The 17,423-nt window shown below is 28.6% G+C and overlaps 1 protein-coding gene across 8 annotated transcripts in view; it reads right to left on the reverse strand.

Moving 5' to 3' along the window:
• LOC105257238 (piezo-type mechanosensitive ion channel component) overlaps positions 1–17,423 on the reverse strand; it is a 29,577-nt gene that overhangs the window by 7,098 nt on the left and 5,056 nt on the right. For 2 of the 8 annotated variants that reach the window (XM_025412862.1, XM_025412870.1), the window contains 23 exons: positions 14,070–14,285; positions 13,124–13,350; positions 12,457–12,888; positions 11,568–11,699; positions 10,203–10,317; positions 10,006–10,115; positions 9,660–9,926; positions 9,153–9,479; positions 8,916–9,061; positions 8,683–8,829; positions 8,478–8,608; positions 8,250–8,392; positions 7,991–8,167; positions 7,387–7,903; positions 7,222–7,317; positions 6,696–7,138; positions 6,039–6,435; positions 4,485–4,547; positions 3,941–4,086; positions 3,164–3,340; positions 1,222–1,509; positions 1,038–1,114; positions 194–268 (listed from right to left, as the gene is read on the reverse strand). In XM_025412862.1, coding sequence (XP_025268647.1) covers positions 194–268; positions 1,038–1,114; positions 1,222–1,509; positions 3,164–3,340; positions 3,941–4,086; positions 4,485–4,547; positions 6,039–6,435; positions 6,696–7,138; positions 7,222–7,317; positions 7,387–7,903; positions 7,991–8,167; positions 8,250–8,392; positions 8,478–8,608; positions 8,683–8,829; positions 8,916–9,061; positions 9,153–9,479; positions 9,660–9,926; positions 10,006–10,115; positions 10,203–10,317; positions 11,568–11,699; positions 12,457–12,888; positions 13,124–13,350; positions 14,070–14,285 — 4,849 coding nt within the window. Of the gene's footprint in view, positions 1–193; positions 269–1,037; positions 1,115–1,221; positions 1,510–3,163; positions 3,341–3,940; positions 4,087–4,484; positions 4,548–6,038; positions 6,436–6,695; positions 7,139–7,221; positions 7,318–7,386; positions 7,904–7,990; positions 8,168–8,249; positions 8,393–8,477; positions 8,609–8,682; positions 8,830–8,915; positions 9,062–9,152; positions 9,480–9,659; positions 9,927–10,005; positions 10,116–10,202; positions 10,318–10,810; positions 10,859–11,567; positions 11,700–12,456; positions 12,889–13,123; positions 13,351–14,069; positions 14,286–17,423 lie in introns of all 8 variants that reach the window. The other 6 variants (XM_025412877.1, XM_025412875.1, XM_025412864.1 and 3 more) reach the window with 6 other exon arrangements.

Consider the following 17,423-nt stretch of genomic DNA (forward strand, 5'->3'; position numbering starts at 1 on the left):
CATGCATAAATAAGGTCGGTGAGAAATTAATTGAAATTGCTAAAATTAATTATTAAATGGATAATTGCTAATAAAATTTTTAATGGGATTAGTATTAGTTTAGCCAAAAGAATCATTTTATATATAATCATAAACACTATTAAAACTAAAATTTTACTTTAAGCATATTTTACAGCAACATAAAAGCTTTTACCTTTCTTCTTGGCACGGTTGGCTTGGACCTTCGCCAGGATCAAGTGATTCTTCAGTATTGCCGTTTGTAGCCAATCTGTTACAGCGAGCACATTTACTACTAACATCTATATATTACTTTTTTAAATTCTGAGATCGTTAAAATTACTTCGTATATACTTACACTTTTTTTAAATACCAGATTTTAGACTTTTTGCTAATTTACGCTCTAATCAGGGAAGCATAAGTTATAACTACAAATACTTTTAATGCCAACTAATATTTTGAAGTATGCTTTGCAACATTAAGGAACTACAAATTAATTTCTTACCGCAATTTTTTTATTGTTTATTGACACAATTTACTGTTACAATTATAAAAATAGATAAAAATATTTTTAACTACCTAGCTTAGATTATGAATATGCGGTAAGATATTAAAAAGAAATAAGAAAAAATAAAAATATATTGTATAATTATATTGCGTAAACTATTTACAGAAAATTATCTTTTAAAAGTAAATTTGCATCTGTCTTTAAACAAATATATGCAAGTAGCAGCTACACAAATTATAAATAATTTATGCAATTATGTATTTACAAACTGACGTTTAAAAAGCCGGAAGAATACAGCGTAAGATTAATTAATATCCTATATCTATAAAACCAGAATTTCATAACTATAAATAATAAATAATATAAATTTTCTTAGGTATAGCAAAAAGATAATTTTTTTTATGGAAGCTAAATTTTTTTTATAGAGTTACTAATAATAAATATATATATACAATTTCTCAATTATATAATAAACTAAGATGCAATTTAATTTTATAATTATAAGATTTGTAATATATAAGAGCAAACTTACCGTTCTTGTATTAGAGGTATTGGTTGCCACATTTGATTGATTCCTAATCGCGTTCCCATTCTAAAATCTGGTTTTGCCTAAATACATAATAATCACCAATATTATTAAAAATACTGCATAGTGCGAACAAGCTATCTTTTTGTTTGTGCAAATTAATATATTTCTTTCTTCTAATGATTTATACCTTTAGACTTTTTTTCTCTCTTGCTAAAACTTTACGAATGTATCTGTAATCGTGCGAGAATTGGTTTAGATATTTTGTCATCGATGTTAGAGTGCTGTTAATCATCACCAAAAGAAACTTGAAATATGTGAAGAACGAAGCTTTTTTCTGTTCTTCTTTTTCTTTGTCTTCTTTCTTATCTTTAGATTTATCCTCTTCTTCGTCTGAAGAAATTTCTGGTGTTTTAGCCAAGTCTGTGGCTTCTTTATCTTCCATTTCCACTGAAGTGAGACTCGTTCGATCGGGACCCTAATTAATTTTACAATAAATTTTATATATCATAGAATATATATTGCACGAATATACATACACACAGTGCTTAAATTGTAATCGTGAGCTTGAAAATAATTAAATCTGTTGAGAGAAATGCGAAGGTGCATATAAAATATATTGAACTGTGATATCGAATAATTATTACATTCCTATAAAAATTTAAAATAAAATTAAAAAATTTTTCGTATTTTTTCTACACTTTATTAAGAAATTTATTTGTTGATGTATTAGAGCTTTAACATTTCTCATCCTATAATTTTCAAAATTATTTTTAATCATATTTTTAATCATAATCAAGATCCCTATTTTTATAATTGATTATATTTATATTTTTTATAGATGTACTTTCATACTATACATATAGCGTATTATAAATAACGTACTATACATAAGCGTACAATCATCGTACTTTACAAGAGTTATAATAGATTTAAAAATATATAAATATATATAAGTTGATTTTTATACAATATTTGTATGTATCAACGATGAAATATTTTGTCAAATTTCTGCGTACTTACGACAAGTTAATTAAAATTAAGTACGACAATGTTAGACAATGTGAAGACAACAAAGACCACAGTAAGATTTTGCTTTTTATAATTTATTGCTACGAAGCCGAGAGCTCAGGAGAAAGGAAAGATATCATCGACAAGTAAAAGTGTTATATAAACGCTATATATTATTAGCATTTATACAATGTCTTTACTTGTTAATGATATTTCTTTCTCATATATATATATATATATATATATATATATATATATATATATTCTGTAATAATGGTGACTACGCACAAATATATATATATATATATATATATATATATATATATATATATATATGTAGTAATCACATTATTACAGAAGAATACGCTGCCGATTACTTTACTTATTACTGTATTAAATCATATTTAATAAAAAATTTAATATAAGTAAAAATATTATAGAACATACGTTATAATATTAAATAAATTATATAAAGAAGATTTTTTTATTAATTATATTAAATTATATTAATTATATTAAAGAGAAAAAAAAATTATATAGAAAAAGATATATAATGTTAATACAGCAAATTAATAATTTTTTGCGAAAGATAAGACTAACAATAATAAGACATCGATAAAATAAAGGTGCACAAGGGCGGAATAGAAGAATAGATTGCTTTATCGATGAAGAAGAAGCAATATAGAAGGAACTAAGAGAAGAATGTAGCACAGAAGTGCGAAACAGGACTTTGCAGGACAGGAAAGCAATGGCCAAAAATCGAATCCTACATTTTGATGAAGTAATGTGCAGTTGATTTTTCTAAAAGAGGGAGTTAATAAGAAAAAAATAAAATATTGTAGTATTTATAATAAATTAATCCAATAATATATTTCTAATAATAATAGAATCTAATAATAATATATGTTATGACATTATGTTTTTTTGCGAAAAATATAAAATTCAATTTCCCTCAAAAGTCAACTGCACATTAAAATTCAATGGTGAGATCTGTCATTTATGTAGTCGTTTGGAGACAGAATTATGTAAGGATAAAAGTTGACGATATATATAGTCGATTATAGCCAAATAAGTGCCTGCAGCGGTCATGCAGCCTTTTAAAGGGAAAGGAAATGTCTCACATCGGTAGCCATGGCAGTATCAGTCTCGGAGCGAGCGCTCAGATAGGACATAGATGATTTCTTCCGAGTCAAGGGTACGCTTCTACGTCGGAGTCTCAGCGCGTCCTTTTCGGTCCCTCCATACATGGCGACGTGCGTCGCGATTTCAATGTCTGTCTTAATCAGCGTGTTCATCAACTGCAAGGAGACTTACGCGTCAGTTCTCACGATTCAATATTTACATTCGAGTTCGTACGTCGATTTTGGTCCGGACGTATTGCGTGGTCTTTTATCTTCGACGAGGAGAGAAAAAGAGAGAAGAAAAGGAGAACAAGGGTAACAGTGATCGATAGATTTAGAGCGAAAAAAGAAATAATATATAATAATAATAAGGCATACAGGAGAAAATTTTCGATCTTTACACGAAAAGATCTGCCATTCAACTCTATAAAGTGGTCTGTCTAATCGGAAAGCTCTCTTTAAAAATATTTTTCGAAAATTTGAAAATATTATATATTTCTATAAGTTATATATTTTATATTCGTATTAACTATTCTTATAAATATAATAAAAGAGTTTAAATGTAAATAATTAGAATTGATTTTTGTAATATTTGGAATTTTTTCAAGTCTCGATGAATCAGTATCTTGTTAAGGGATTAGTGAAATGTAACACAAAAACCTTAATTTTTTTTGAATCGAAATTTCACAGCATAATCACACTCAAATTCATACAGAATCTTTGAAAAATAAAAATAATGAATAATTTTTGATACATATATATTCTTCACATACATACCTCCGAAACAGTCATTCTTCTTTGTCGTTGTTCTTGTTCATGGAAACGCTTTTTCTCCTTTTTCTCAACTTCGCTGTCAGGAACCAAATCGGTAACATCGTCGTCATCCAGATCATCAAACATGTAATAGTCGCCCGATCTAATGGCTAATTTTAAAAAAGATTATCGGTTTTTAATAAGAATAATAAGTTATTTGTATAATAATACGTAAGCAAAAGCGTCATGCAGTGATAATATAATTAAAAGAAAGTGCAAGGACATTTAACTATTATATTGTAAATTTATTATAGTTATTTTACATTTCTGCAGTATTATGAAATATGCAGGTAAATAGGTAATTAAATAATTAAGAAATTTACTACAATAGCCATTTCAAACTATATATATATATATATATATATATATATATATATATATATATATAAGCTTTTATATTTTTAGACTGTACATCTTATATACAAGTTAGATTGTGGAATAAATCTAGGATCATTGGGATGAGAAAATCGATTGGTAGGATGCACAGATAACTGTAATATACATTTACCCTCTCTGTTAGTCTTCGGCGTACGAATTTTGTACAATGGCCGTGTTCCTGGATAGAGTTCATCTAATAAAAAGACACAAAAAATAAAATAAAGATAGAAAAAGTAAAAAAAAATTAGCGATATTGGTACAGAGCACATAATATTCTATATTACAGTATGTCACATATATGCCAAGTAATTCACAATTAAATTCTCTGCCGTTGAAGAGATTGCTGTATGAAAAATTATAATCATTAATAGATGCAAAAAATTCCATTTATCTTATAAAAATAATTATATATATTAAATATAATATTATGTATATAATATTTGTTATTAAATGATATGGCAGATAATTTATGACAAAAGAAATAAAGAATAATAGAGACTGATAAAAGATCAGATATGTATAGATAGAGACCTGAAAATATAAACGTTTATGTACATTAATATTAATTATTTTTAATTATATATCGTCGTATCATATTTCACTACTTAAAAAAAGGGGACACTCCTACCACTCCTAGCAAGACGAGACGAACATCAGACAATAAAATATTTCGTGAAAGATCTAGATATGCAGGCGTGAGGAAGCATATGTATAAGACATCATGGCACACTGGCGACGAGGAGATTGTTGCAGATGAGCGATTACACGTGTGATGCGAATGTGGGGAGCGAGAGGCCGTCGAGATGATGGATTGACGCGGGGTGTGCAGCTCATTCATCCACGGTGGACCGCTTGGGAAGCTGGATTGACGACGGTGCCGCATGGAGGACGTTAACGATCGATCGGTCGGAACCCGATCGTAAGGCGGGGGCGAGAAAACCGGGAATGTCTCGTCCGGCGACGGTCCCCGAGGATTCAACTCGCTGCTGGGCGGCGAACCGAATGAGATACGAGTCGGCTCGAGATAGCCCTCGAGGCTGACTGTCATAACGGCGGAATTTGGCGTGGGAGCCTGTAATAGGGACGCCGCCCGTGGTGTCAGCGGAGGTGGCTCATCGTCGTCCTCGTCCAAAGGCGTCTGATATCCCTGCGGGGGTGTATGACCCGATATGCAGGAGCTTACGCTGGAAGTTCTCGCCAGCGGCGCTTGTCCCTCTTTTTTACGCATTAAAGATATAGATATATTGGATATCGTATCTCTGCTACATGTAATGAACGCAGTGTGGCAACGAAATGGTAATGACATTGCAGAAAGTAATGACTTTTATGAATTTGACATTACGAAATTATTCGTTTGGAATTAAAATGATTAATATTTATATAGAATTTGGAATTAAAATGATTAATATTTATATAGAGATTAAAGAGCATCAATTCTTGAGAAATTTTTTAACTTATCTGTTTTAAGTTAAGATACTCGTAGTTATTAGAACAAAATATGAGCTTTAAAGGCTTTCGAAAGGAAATTAATTGATTATTAATTTGCGTTTATGATCTAGGCAGAACCTTACAATCCCTTATTGAAGAACAATCATATTTTTTCAGAATTACTTGTCGATAAAAAATATAGTTTTTTCTAGTGTAAATATTATTTAAAATTATTGTCAAGAAAGGAGTGCCTTACCGACTTTGTGAGCCTGAAGTTCTCTATAATCTGGTTTCTGTATTCTTTGCTGATTAGCCTTAATTTTATCCATTTTGAATTTCAGTTTTTCTAAAACTGTTTTCTCCACATTCTCCTGAATGTCTATACGCTTCTGATGAAGCTCTTCGAGAAGTTCGGCGCCGCGAGATGCTAGAATGCTCATGGCTTTCGTCTCATCGACTATATGGAAGAAGTAGTAGCTTTTGAAGAGTCGTTTCTGCATTAAAAGGAAACAAAGGCATAGTCCATCCCAAACCATGCCGATGTCTTCTCTAGCGACATTACACTCAGGATCCAGCAATTCGCTGGAGCTCTTGAACTTTTTCAGACATGCAATACCAAGTAACTGCACCAGCCAACAGGCTGAATGTTCGAGCTAGTATTATAAAATAATTTAATAATTTTTATATATTCTTCTTGGAATATGTCATATGTATATGTATACATATATGTATAATGTGTTTAGTTTTTATTATATTTATTTTTATTATATTTAATTTTATGAACTATTTTCTATCATATGTACACTATCATTTTTAATTATTTTAATTTAAATTTTATATTTAATTTTAAAAAATATGCTATTTTTATAAAAAATAGAGAATCAAAATTTATTTAGAAATGAAAGAAACTTACGTCTTTGATGAGAACACAACCCACACCTTGAAGTACGGCTTTCAAGAAGATAACAATTACATTGTATCCAATTAATAGGTTCCACCATTTTAAAATAACTTTCATCGGTCTCAAATAAAAGTCGCTTCCTTGCCAAAGGAATACGAATGCTCCTATGAGATAACCCAGCGAAAAGAGATTCGTTCTTTTTGTTCCAGCCAAGAACATGATGGATAACGTCACCCACATGAGACTCATCATGCAACCACGTTTGATTATATCGAGCCATGATTGAATATGAGACACATAATCTTTGATAGGATTCACAAAATTTGGTTTTTCCATATCTTGGAAGACGGAGTAATTATGACCAGCTACAAACTCTCTGCCAGACTGTAAGCTTTGTTGTTCGATATGAAAGACCAGACTTTGTCGCACGATCATCATCAATAAGAGAAAATCGCCTGAGTATAAAAAAGACATTAACAATATTGCAAATCATTTTAAGAATTCAATTAATTTTAAGAATAAAACTAATAAAACTTACAAATCAATTTTTTAGAATTCGGTGGAAAATCTGGATCAGGAAAGAACATCCATTCTTGCAGTCTCCTCATCACCTCAGACTCGCTCCATGGATATTCTAAAATAAACAAATAAATTATTTATTTGTTTTATTTAATCTAAAGATTTATATTTGCCATCATATTACCTATACAAAGCCACGTAGGTGGAGCTACAACGATGACATATTGAATAGGTAGAACAGTAATGGCAAAAATTCTGAAACAAGGCCAGATTCGCGCCACGGTTTTTCTCTTTAACGAAAAAAATAATAATAGCCACATGCTATACAAAACGGAGTAAAAATCTAGTCTTGTGCCGATCAGTGTAACGATTCCGATGAGGCATATTTCAAGGCCGAATTTATAGAAACCATAGTTGAAGAGGAATTTCAAGCACTCTGGCAATCCCTTATCAGCATCTGCTCTAGTGATATTCGGAAACATTATTTGAGGAGTGTCCAATGATTCTCCTTTACTATGGCGATAAAACCATTGACGAATTCTAATAATTTTTCTGAAAGTTGTTACAGAAACGATGCCAATATAGCCTTTCAATAGATCCGGAAGTCCACCCGGCTCCGCTTTTTTCATCCCGAACCATTCGGCTATATTGTAAACGGTATTGTTGCTTGTATACTGTTGATTGTCTTTCTCTCCATATCTCTAAAATTATTTAGATAATACATCAAATTAAATTAAGAAAAAATTTTTCTTTCGTTTATTATAATAAAGTATAATTTTAATTTTTACAGTGCAATTGACGTTCCAATTATCATGATTGATATATTGAATTTGATACAACATTTTGGCGACCACTAAAAGCGATATTATCGCAGCCATAATGTTAATTGCATTTATTTGAATGTTTCTTTTGAAATTGATCATCACGACTACGGCAACGATAAAGAAGAAATTTATTGCACATACCTAGAACACATTTATTTATATAATTAATTTATTTTATATATTTAGCTTTATAATCGAAATAAATTATGATGATTTCACTTACATCATTAATACATAAAAGTACAAATGAAATAAAAACAATTTTCTGCATATGAATTTCGAGAAAGAGCCAAGTATAATTATAAAAATTTATTAGATGCTTCGTTATTTTTCGAAATAGCGCTATTCTTTCTAATTTTGACATATCTGAAAAGAATTTTAAAGCATTTAATAAAATTTTGTGACGTTAGAATAATAATCGGTAAAAGAAATAAATGATAAGCATATGTACGTTTTAGCTGCTTCAATGTATACATTGTATAATTTTCGTTTTCAGTAAGTGTGACATCAGCCGGTGAGGATACTGGAATATTTAAACTAGGCGAGTATCCCAGACTAGCACGTCTAAATGAGCTTTCAGGCCTAAAATTAATGAAATATATATATTTTAAATATATCGTCATTACATAATGATATAATATATTGCTTTTACACACCCTAATCTGTCGATATTAGTGACATTAAGGAACTCCTTGTGGAAATAATGAATCTGAAGCACTGTGATGATGACGAAAAACGTTGGGGTCAGCAATCTCACGAATAGATCTTTAATCTCATAGATTTCTAATCCAATATCCATTTGTCTAAAATAATAATAGAATAAATACATTCACTGGAACAGATTTAAACTGACTAATAATTAGAATAACAATTAAGTAGTCTTACTCACAAATCTTGGTCTATACCGAGATATTCCCAGTACTTTGGAAAATTTTGAAATTGATAAGTATAAACGAGAATTAACATAGCAATCGAATATGCAATGACAGTCACCCAGAATACGTACATCATTCTTCTCCACACTTTCCAGGACATCTAAAATTTCATGCGTCATTTATTTATAATATATCTTCATTAACATAAATTTTAAATACATATCTATGTACCTAGAAATTAAATAAGATACCTGGAATGTGATTACAAAAATGAGGAATAGCGACATGTAAACAATTCTGAAGACTGTCATACGTTCGCCCGTAATGCCACAGATGAACAACATGATTGCTACTACGGCAATCCAGAATTTCGTCAATAGATTGTGCAATAGCTCCCCGACATTTTTCATAAATTTGCTCTTGATTTCTGATTCATCGTGACTCATGGCAGTTGTAGCTGTCGAGACAGACACGTGTAAGGGCGCTACCATATCCCTCAGAGTGGAAGATCGCTGTTGTCGTTTTCGTTCTGCCATATATTGTCTCATAGTGATCCAAAACATGGATATGAATAGACACTATAAATTAAAAAATAAAATTCTGCATTAAGTATTATATTACATATAGTACATATGTAATACTTATAAACTACAATATATAAATGTAAGAATATTAATAATTTGATAATTTATATAAAATTCTTAAATAATGAAAATTTTATTGATTAAATGAATAAATTTTATTTATAAAAGATATACTTTAACTATCAGATGCCAACGGCTGAGCTCATCGGCTTTGCTGAAGCCAATTTCGGAAATTTTGACGCCGCTCACGACTCTTGGTAATTCTTCGTCATTTAAATCCATACTATAAACATATTGTCCGAGAAGTAGAAGAGTTGCATAGAATACGATGAAGGGAGAGCATTTCATCATAGACGCACGTTTATCGGGAACCATCCATAGAATCAATGCCCATAGAAGCAGAACGAATGTCGTCCAGCTGTGATACATTATACTCCATGTCTGAAAGATGATAAACATAATAAGACAATTCTTCAACTGATTTGTTTATAGGTTTTATTTTCTAATTTCTCATGCTTACCATCATTATTATATTTGTAGCCAGATATGATGAGTTTACTATTAATTGAAAGATGGAAAATACTGCCATAATTATTTGCTCGATGATACCTGGTGTGTCATCAGGCACTCCTTTTACAAAATAATTAATTAACGATTTTTAAACGAATATACATAACTTTATCGTATGTTATTATTTTATATTATTTATATTATTACCTTCACTGAGACTCTGCATTTGTATGCTGTCATCCTGATGACCATCTTGGACAATGATACTTCCAGTAGTGGAATCTTGAAGAAGCCCCGTTCTTCCAGATCCAAACCGCATCAACTATACAACGAAAAATGTTCTACTTCTTTTTTGAATGTTTTCAATATGATAATTAAAAAATTAAAAATATAATTTAAAAAATATATTATTTTATATCTATAAAATATACTTTATATTATGCCATGTCTTTTTTTTTCTAGCTATTACTAAACTAATATTTTTCTAACGATCTATCATGCTAATAATGGCAGGCTCATGCAGAGGATATATAACAATATGCATTTACCTTCACCAGTTTATTAATGTTTATTAAATCTTGTTAGTAATAAAATGATCTTGCGTGTAACAATTTTCGAGATCAATTCGTGCAAAAGTACATCGAAATTTATTTTGATGTACTTTTGATGATTATGATGAAATTTATGATGAAATTTATATTTACACGAATAAAATCTCGAATTGCTTGATGGAATTTATTTGTATCACATGCGTAAGAAGAGTGAACTGTTAGCGAATAATTAATTAACTATGCATATTCAATTGATATACGTACAGGCGTTCGCTCGTCGATTGTTGGTAACGACGAATCTACGACCGGCTTCTAAAACAATGGCAAACTAAACATAGCAGCATCCAAACGGAAAAGATTTTGCTCAGCATTAAATAATAACCGCACATCTGGAAGGCGATAGCAAATAAGAAAGTATTTTAAAATAGGCGAAACAATTTTTTTACATAGAATCAATTTTTAGAAGAAATTTAGATTGTTGGAGATTATTGATAAATATGAAGCTGCAAGAGATATGTCAATATCTTTTCGAATTAAAATCATTTGTAAGTGCAACATCGTTGAATAGATATGTTTGATACTTTAAAAAATATTAAAAATAGTTTATTAGAGATAATTAATAGGAGCAAAATAAACAAGCATAAGAGAAATATTATAACATAAGATCACGAAAAATAAGTGAAAATATTATTTAAAAAATGATTCGTAAACTTGAAAATGAGAATTGAAGAAATCAAATATGTTAAATATGTATAACAGATATATTTAAAAGTTTGACAATATTGAAAGTTTCGAAAAGTTAATGACATTCTTACGGAAATAGGCAACTTAACATTGAAACAATTGGAAAATGGATTTGAAATAGAAAACATACAATTGCGACAATGCCGTATCAACGAGATAAAATCTGAAATCAAATATAACTAGCAAAAAAGAAATGTTGCATAATTACAAAAATATGTGGAAGCATATTGCATCAATTATATATGTATCAATAGGCTCATGTGGGACGAATCCTTACACGAGCCTTACGTCGCGCTGATTGCCATCTTTGGGAAGGTGTTCTGCGTCTGATAGATACGTGTCTAGACAATGCAGTGCCCAGATTCTCCAGTTTGTCACCTAATCGCTTCGTTTCCTTTGCCTGTAATGCCTCGTTAGTAGAAGCAAGATATTTTCAACAAAATCTTCCAAAAAATATTATCTTTGTAATTTTGCAACAAAAAAAATATATAATGAATCTATATATTTTGGCGAGTGTGTAATTAGTAAAATCTTAATTACATTTGAGTTAGTTTAGAGGTTTTGTTAGATGATCAGCTATTATTTGCGGTGTTAATTATCCCTTACCCACGAAAGATTAATTATGTTAGGCAAATAGCGTATAGCTTGGAACAGTAAGGTTTTTAAATTTAAAGTATATCCACACAAATTGTGAAAGAAACAATATAGAAAGAAAATACTGTTTGATATAATATTTCTAAAAAAAATTAGTACATTGTACGGAGAGATATTTAATTATTACTATTCTAATTAAATTCCATTAATCACAACACCAAATTTTTATTGATCTAAACTAATATGTAGCTTTATCTGTAAAAGTTTATATTTGAATCCAAATATTTCTTTTTAATATAAAAACAAAAAATTTGATAATATATTAATTTAAATAATTCTAATGTTATTGTAACATTAAAAGTACAACTATATCTCTCACTAAAGATCTAAATAACGAAAAATATAAGAATATTGCAATTTTTAATATTACTTACAATTAATAAAATATAATTCTTATATATTCACATATCATATATTCTAATCTTTCCTCTGATTAATAATATCAATTTAAAAGAAATAATTATTTTTTTTATTATCATAATTCTAATTAGATTGAGAAAATCTGAACTTACCGGTTTCTTACTAAGAAATTGCGATTGCAACGCAAGAACATAATACAGCCAGAAGAGTCTCAGAACGTATCCATATATCAACCAGTCGGCATTATTTGTATATTCTACATCCCTCGGATCGCTGCAGTTGGTGTGATAAATTGCAGTCAGGGCCAGATAACGTGACCAAGCGTTGGATGCGGGAATAATTTCCTGAGGCCATTCGTTTTGATAGGCGAGTAATACGACAATGTGAACGATCACGATAACCATGATAATCCTGCAAATCACGGCGAATTTCTTTTGCAGTTCTTTGTTGCAGGCCCAACATGTTGCGGCGCCGAGGAACATCAGGAAGTAGAAAGCCGCTTCTATCGATGGTGTCAAGGCCGCAACGCAGCACAATGACGCTAGGACGACGTAGGTGCCGATACCTCCCAGGAAGTTGATTATCTGAATCATGAATGTGCGTAGGCGTATGTTATCTTCGGCCAGATATCGATTTTTTTTTCTCGGAATTATAATGTCGAGAATGCAGTTTGGATTGAAGGACCTTTAGAGCAATTTTGATTGAAAAATTCGGATGAGGCAAATATATATATAATATATTTTAAATATATTAATATAATTATTTTATAATTTCTTTTTATATTAAACATCCTCTTTTTTCAAAAGGAGATATGATTACCTTTGTAGTGCTATCTTTCGTCTTTTTCTGTTTATTTTCCTCACGACGGGAAGGCTCATTTTCCTCTTCGTTACGTTTTTGTGTAAGGAAACGACAAATAAAATATACGGCGAGTACGGTGGGTAAGATTAAGAATTCTGGCGTTAACCAATAAAATATTTCCCATACAGATGCGCTATCTAATCTGACAAAGCCTATGTGTCTGAAAAGCTTCTCTAGAAACTCGCCTGAAAGTATAAAAAATATAAAATTGATTTAGTAGTATTTGATATTAAAGATATTAAAGATATTTTTTTAAATTTTATGTAAAAAATTGTATATATATATGAAAAGTTTCCGGCCTGATCAACAAAAAGCAATATTTATATCATAATTCTATAACAATCCGGTAAATAGCTCTGTCAAATATCAACTGCTAAATTTTTAGATCGTTCTCACGTTTAGTTTTCCTGTATCAATCTTTCAAATCGACCAAATTGTTGCAATTTATCGATAATGGAGAAAATCGAATATCACAAAATTGCATGAATTATGATATGATTTCTCATCCACCGTATTCTCCAAATTTAGTCTTAAGCGACTTCTTTCTTTTCTTAAATTTGAAAAAATGGCTATCTGGGATTTTGTCCTAATCAATTTTGTAAATGCCTATTTTTCCGATTTAGACAAATCTTATTTCATCGAAGGCATGAAAGATTAAGAAAAAAATGAAATAAATGTATTAAATTCAAAGAAAACTATGTTGAGAGAAGTAAATCTCATTCTGCCCGAAGAAATTTTCTTGATCAGACGGAAACTTTTCAATTTATCTTTATATATATATATATATATATATATATATTTAAAAAATATATTTATTTAAAAAATTTATAGATATTTTATTGTTTAAACTTTTATAAAAATATAAAGATAACATAATATATTTTTGTATCAGAGTGTTGCTTACAATTTTGTAGAAAGTATCCATAGGGAGGTAAAGACAGGAGAACAATGTGAAAGGTGATCTGAGCTATGGCTACAATAAAGCCTAAGCAGATGCAAATCTTCAGGTATATTCCCGTATGACCTGCCATAGTTTCGTGTGTCGGTATCGGGACCATCGGAGAATATAGCATCAATACTAGATAGATGATTGATAATCCCACTGGTCGCCATATTGTACCTATAAAATTGAAATCCATTTCTATAAAATTCCTATTTACATTCCCACTTTTAGAATTGTGATATAATTAATAAAATCTTTAATATGTATATATATATATATATATATATATATATATGTATATGCAGTTTAAACTTCTTTTTTAAAGAGTTCTAGAATAAGTTAAAGGAGGAGACCTAAAGGAAATACTTAAAATCTAAAACATATTTAGAGATTAGAATAAAAATATTAAATAGAATGTTAAGTTCACATTTGTATCACGGTTGTGTAAAAGAAAGAGAAAAAGAAAATTAAAAATAACATTTTTTTTATTTCAATCAAGATAGAAACGTTCACAGGTCTTTTGTCAGAACTTATATTATCTCATTTTAATTATAAAATAATGTAGTACATTTTGATACTTTCAGATTTTTATAAAAGAAACCTTTTCTGACGATGAAACATACAATAGCACATAAAAAGCATATGCAGCTCTTGATATAATTGTTTCTACATTTGTGAAAAGGTCATTTATGATAGATGAGATAGGGAATTACTCGACAGTCAATAACAATTTCTGGGAAGTGACATTTCAATCTCCGAGTTTTAAAGATTTTTTATTTTTATTAATTCGTATTTAAATTATAATAAATGTTTTAAATACTTTAATGTTTTAATATTTTTTGATTTAAGAAATTATGTGCAATATTTAATATCTTATGTACATATTGTGTGTGTGTGTGTGTGTGTGTGTATATATATATATATATATATATATATATATATATACATATATATATATATATATATATATATTTTAATAAAATAAAAAATCAATATCCTAAATAAATATATTTTTGTGGGGGGTATGAATACATATTGTACAATAATCTATAATTAATTTAATGAGTACCCGGTATATAAGTATAGCAAACGCATATGTGATAATTAATGCTAATCATTGTGAGGAGTTTCAGTCTGCCGATAATAATTATTTTCGCATCATGGAACGTTACAAAATGTTTCACAAATGAATGTAACTTTGTTCGTTACTCTCAGTGTTATAACATGCTAGAATTTGTATTATTTAAACTTTTCCAAATGTTTGTATAAAATATCGTATTATTTCCAGTCGTCTTTAGCAATTTACTCATTCTATTCGTGGCAGATGTTAAATTTGTCCAACGCATCTAAATAACGACATTGTGTGACTGCCAAGCGAAAATTATCACAAACTTCTGCACGAAATTCTGCTAATTGTTACAACAATCTCTACTGCGATTTATTTCTTTAAATATTTTTTTATGTATTACGTTGAGGAGAGCTGTAAAGTTTTCTCTTTTTATAATGATAATTTATAATATATAATTATTCTTGTGTTGCTAATATTATATACGATATTTCTAAGAAATTATTTCAATTTAAAAAAATATTTATATATTTTTTATTATCTATTCTCTTGAAGCAAATACATATGTAAAAACATTAATATCAAAAATAGATTAATTTGGTTAATTTTATTGATTGTTTTTTTACTTTGCAGCAATGATATTAATTAAATTTAATTCTCGATTGTCAAAAATATAATATGTACTAATTTTTGAGCTTACAACAGTCCTCACGTGCAACATTGATAATGATCTTAGCAAGAACGATAGATATTAAAGTCAGTAAGATCTTTTTTATCATATAATTCTTATATTTAATGAATGAGGTCAAAGGTTTATAAGTCTAATTTCTTTTATAACACGAAGCCGGCATTGAAAATAAGGCTACACGCATGAAATTTATGTTAATGGTCTTGGAATATTTTTAAGAAATAAAGTCCCAGCCATGATTAATTGTTATAAGGATTATAATTTGATATTGCATGCAATTTCTTTATATCATATGTCATTTAATTAGTTTATGTAATGTTGATTTGTTTTGCACACAAATGGATAGATGGATAAATGTAATTGATTTTTTGTATTATTTCGATAATGTTGTTAAGTATTTTTAAATTTAATGCAAAGAAAATATAATTCAACTAAACTTAAAAAACAGATAAATTATTTTATTTCCTGTAACTCATAGTATAAATTGATATTTAGATTTTAGCATTAACATTTTGCTTATATTCTTATGTAAAATAATCAAAATTTATCAGCAATATCACAATAGATAATACATCGTGTTTATATAAAACAAAAAAATTTATTTTAATAAATTTAAGTTCAAAAAAAAGATCAAATTTAAATTAAAGATCATAAATATTCTATTTCTCATAAAAAAATATAGAGCTTCTTTTATACACTTAATTTGATATGTTTGTTTTGACAAAATTAGTAATCCTTGCCCTTATGTGATATGGATACACGAGTTCAAGCGGTTGTTCCTAATTTTAGATTACTTCTCAAGCCGCTTTGACATATATTCACGATGTCAGTGGGGGAACAATGTGAAATGAAAATATATTTTCATATTATCGTTTTTATGTTTTTATATATTTTATATAAAAATGCATTTATTTTTATTATTATATTACTTAATAAATGTAAAAGTTTATTTATACAAATTAATAATAAATAAATTTTTTAGAGATTTGAAAAATATATGCATATTAATTTTCAAATTATAAATTTTAAATTAATTACTTAAAAACATATTTAGAAATATCAAACAGATCCTTCTATTAAAACTTACTTTTTTTATGCAAACGCGTTAATAAGCTTTGAAAAAAGTAAAATAATTAATGAGATTTATTATAATTCAAATTTTTCTTTTCTAATAGAAATAATTAAACAATATGGGATACAGGTAGATGTTAATGCTAATAACATGTATGCAAATGATCAAACGTGTATCAAGTTGATAAATAATGACAATATTTCTCTTTTTTTTGTATATATAGTATACATGTAATCATCAGAGAAAATTATATATCGTGAAAGATACAAAATATTTTATCTATTATTTATATAACTATTCATTAATATAATACTGAATATGATTATACAAAATGTAAGTAGTCAATCTAAATCGAATTCTTTGATTTTTCTTATTTTTCATTATCTATTTTTTTATTTCTGTTACGAAGCATAAACTGACATTGTAGGTTTTTCGTTTTATCAATTGTTAATATATGCACATTAATTAAATTTATTAATCCATGAAAGA

This window comes from Camponotus floridanus, unplaced genomic scaffold (genome assembly GCF_003227725.1).
Source record: "Camponotus floridanus strain SB8 unplaced genomic scaffold, Cflo_v7.5 scaffold11, whole genome shotgun sequence".
In the NCBI taxonomy this organism is placed as follows: domain Eukaryota; kingdom Metazoa; phylum Arthropoda; class Insecta; order Hymenoptera; family Formicidae; genus Camponotus; species Camponotus floridanus.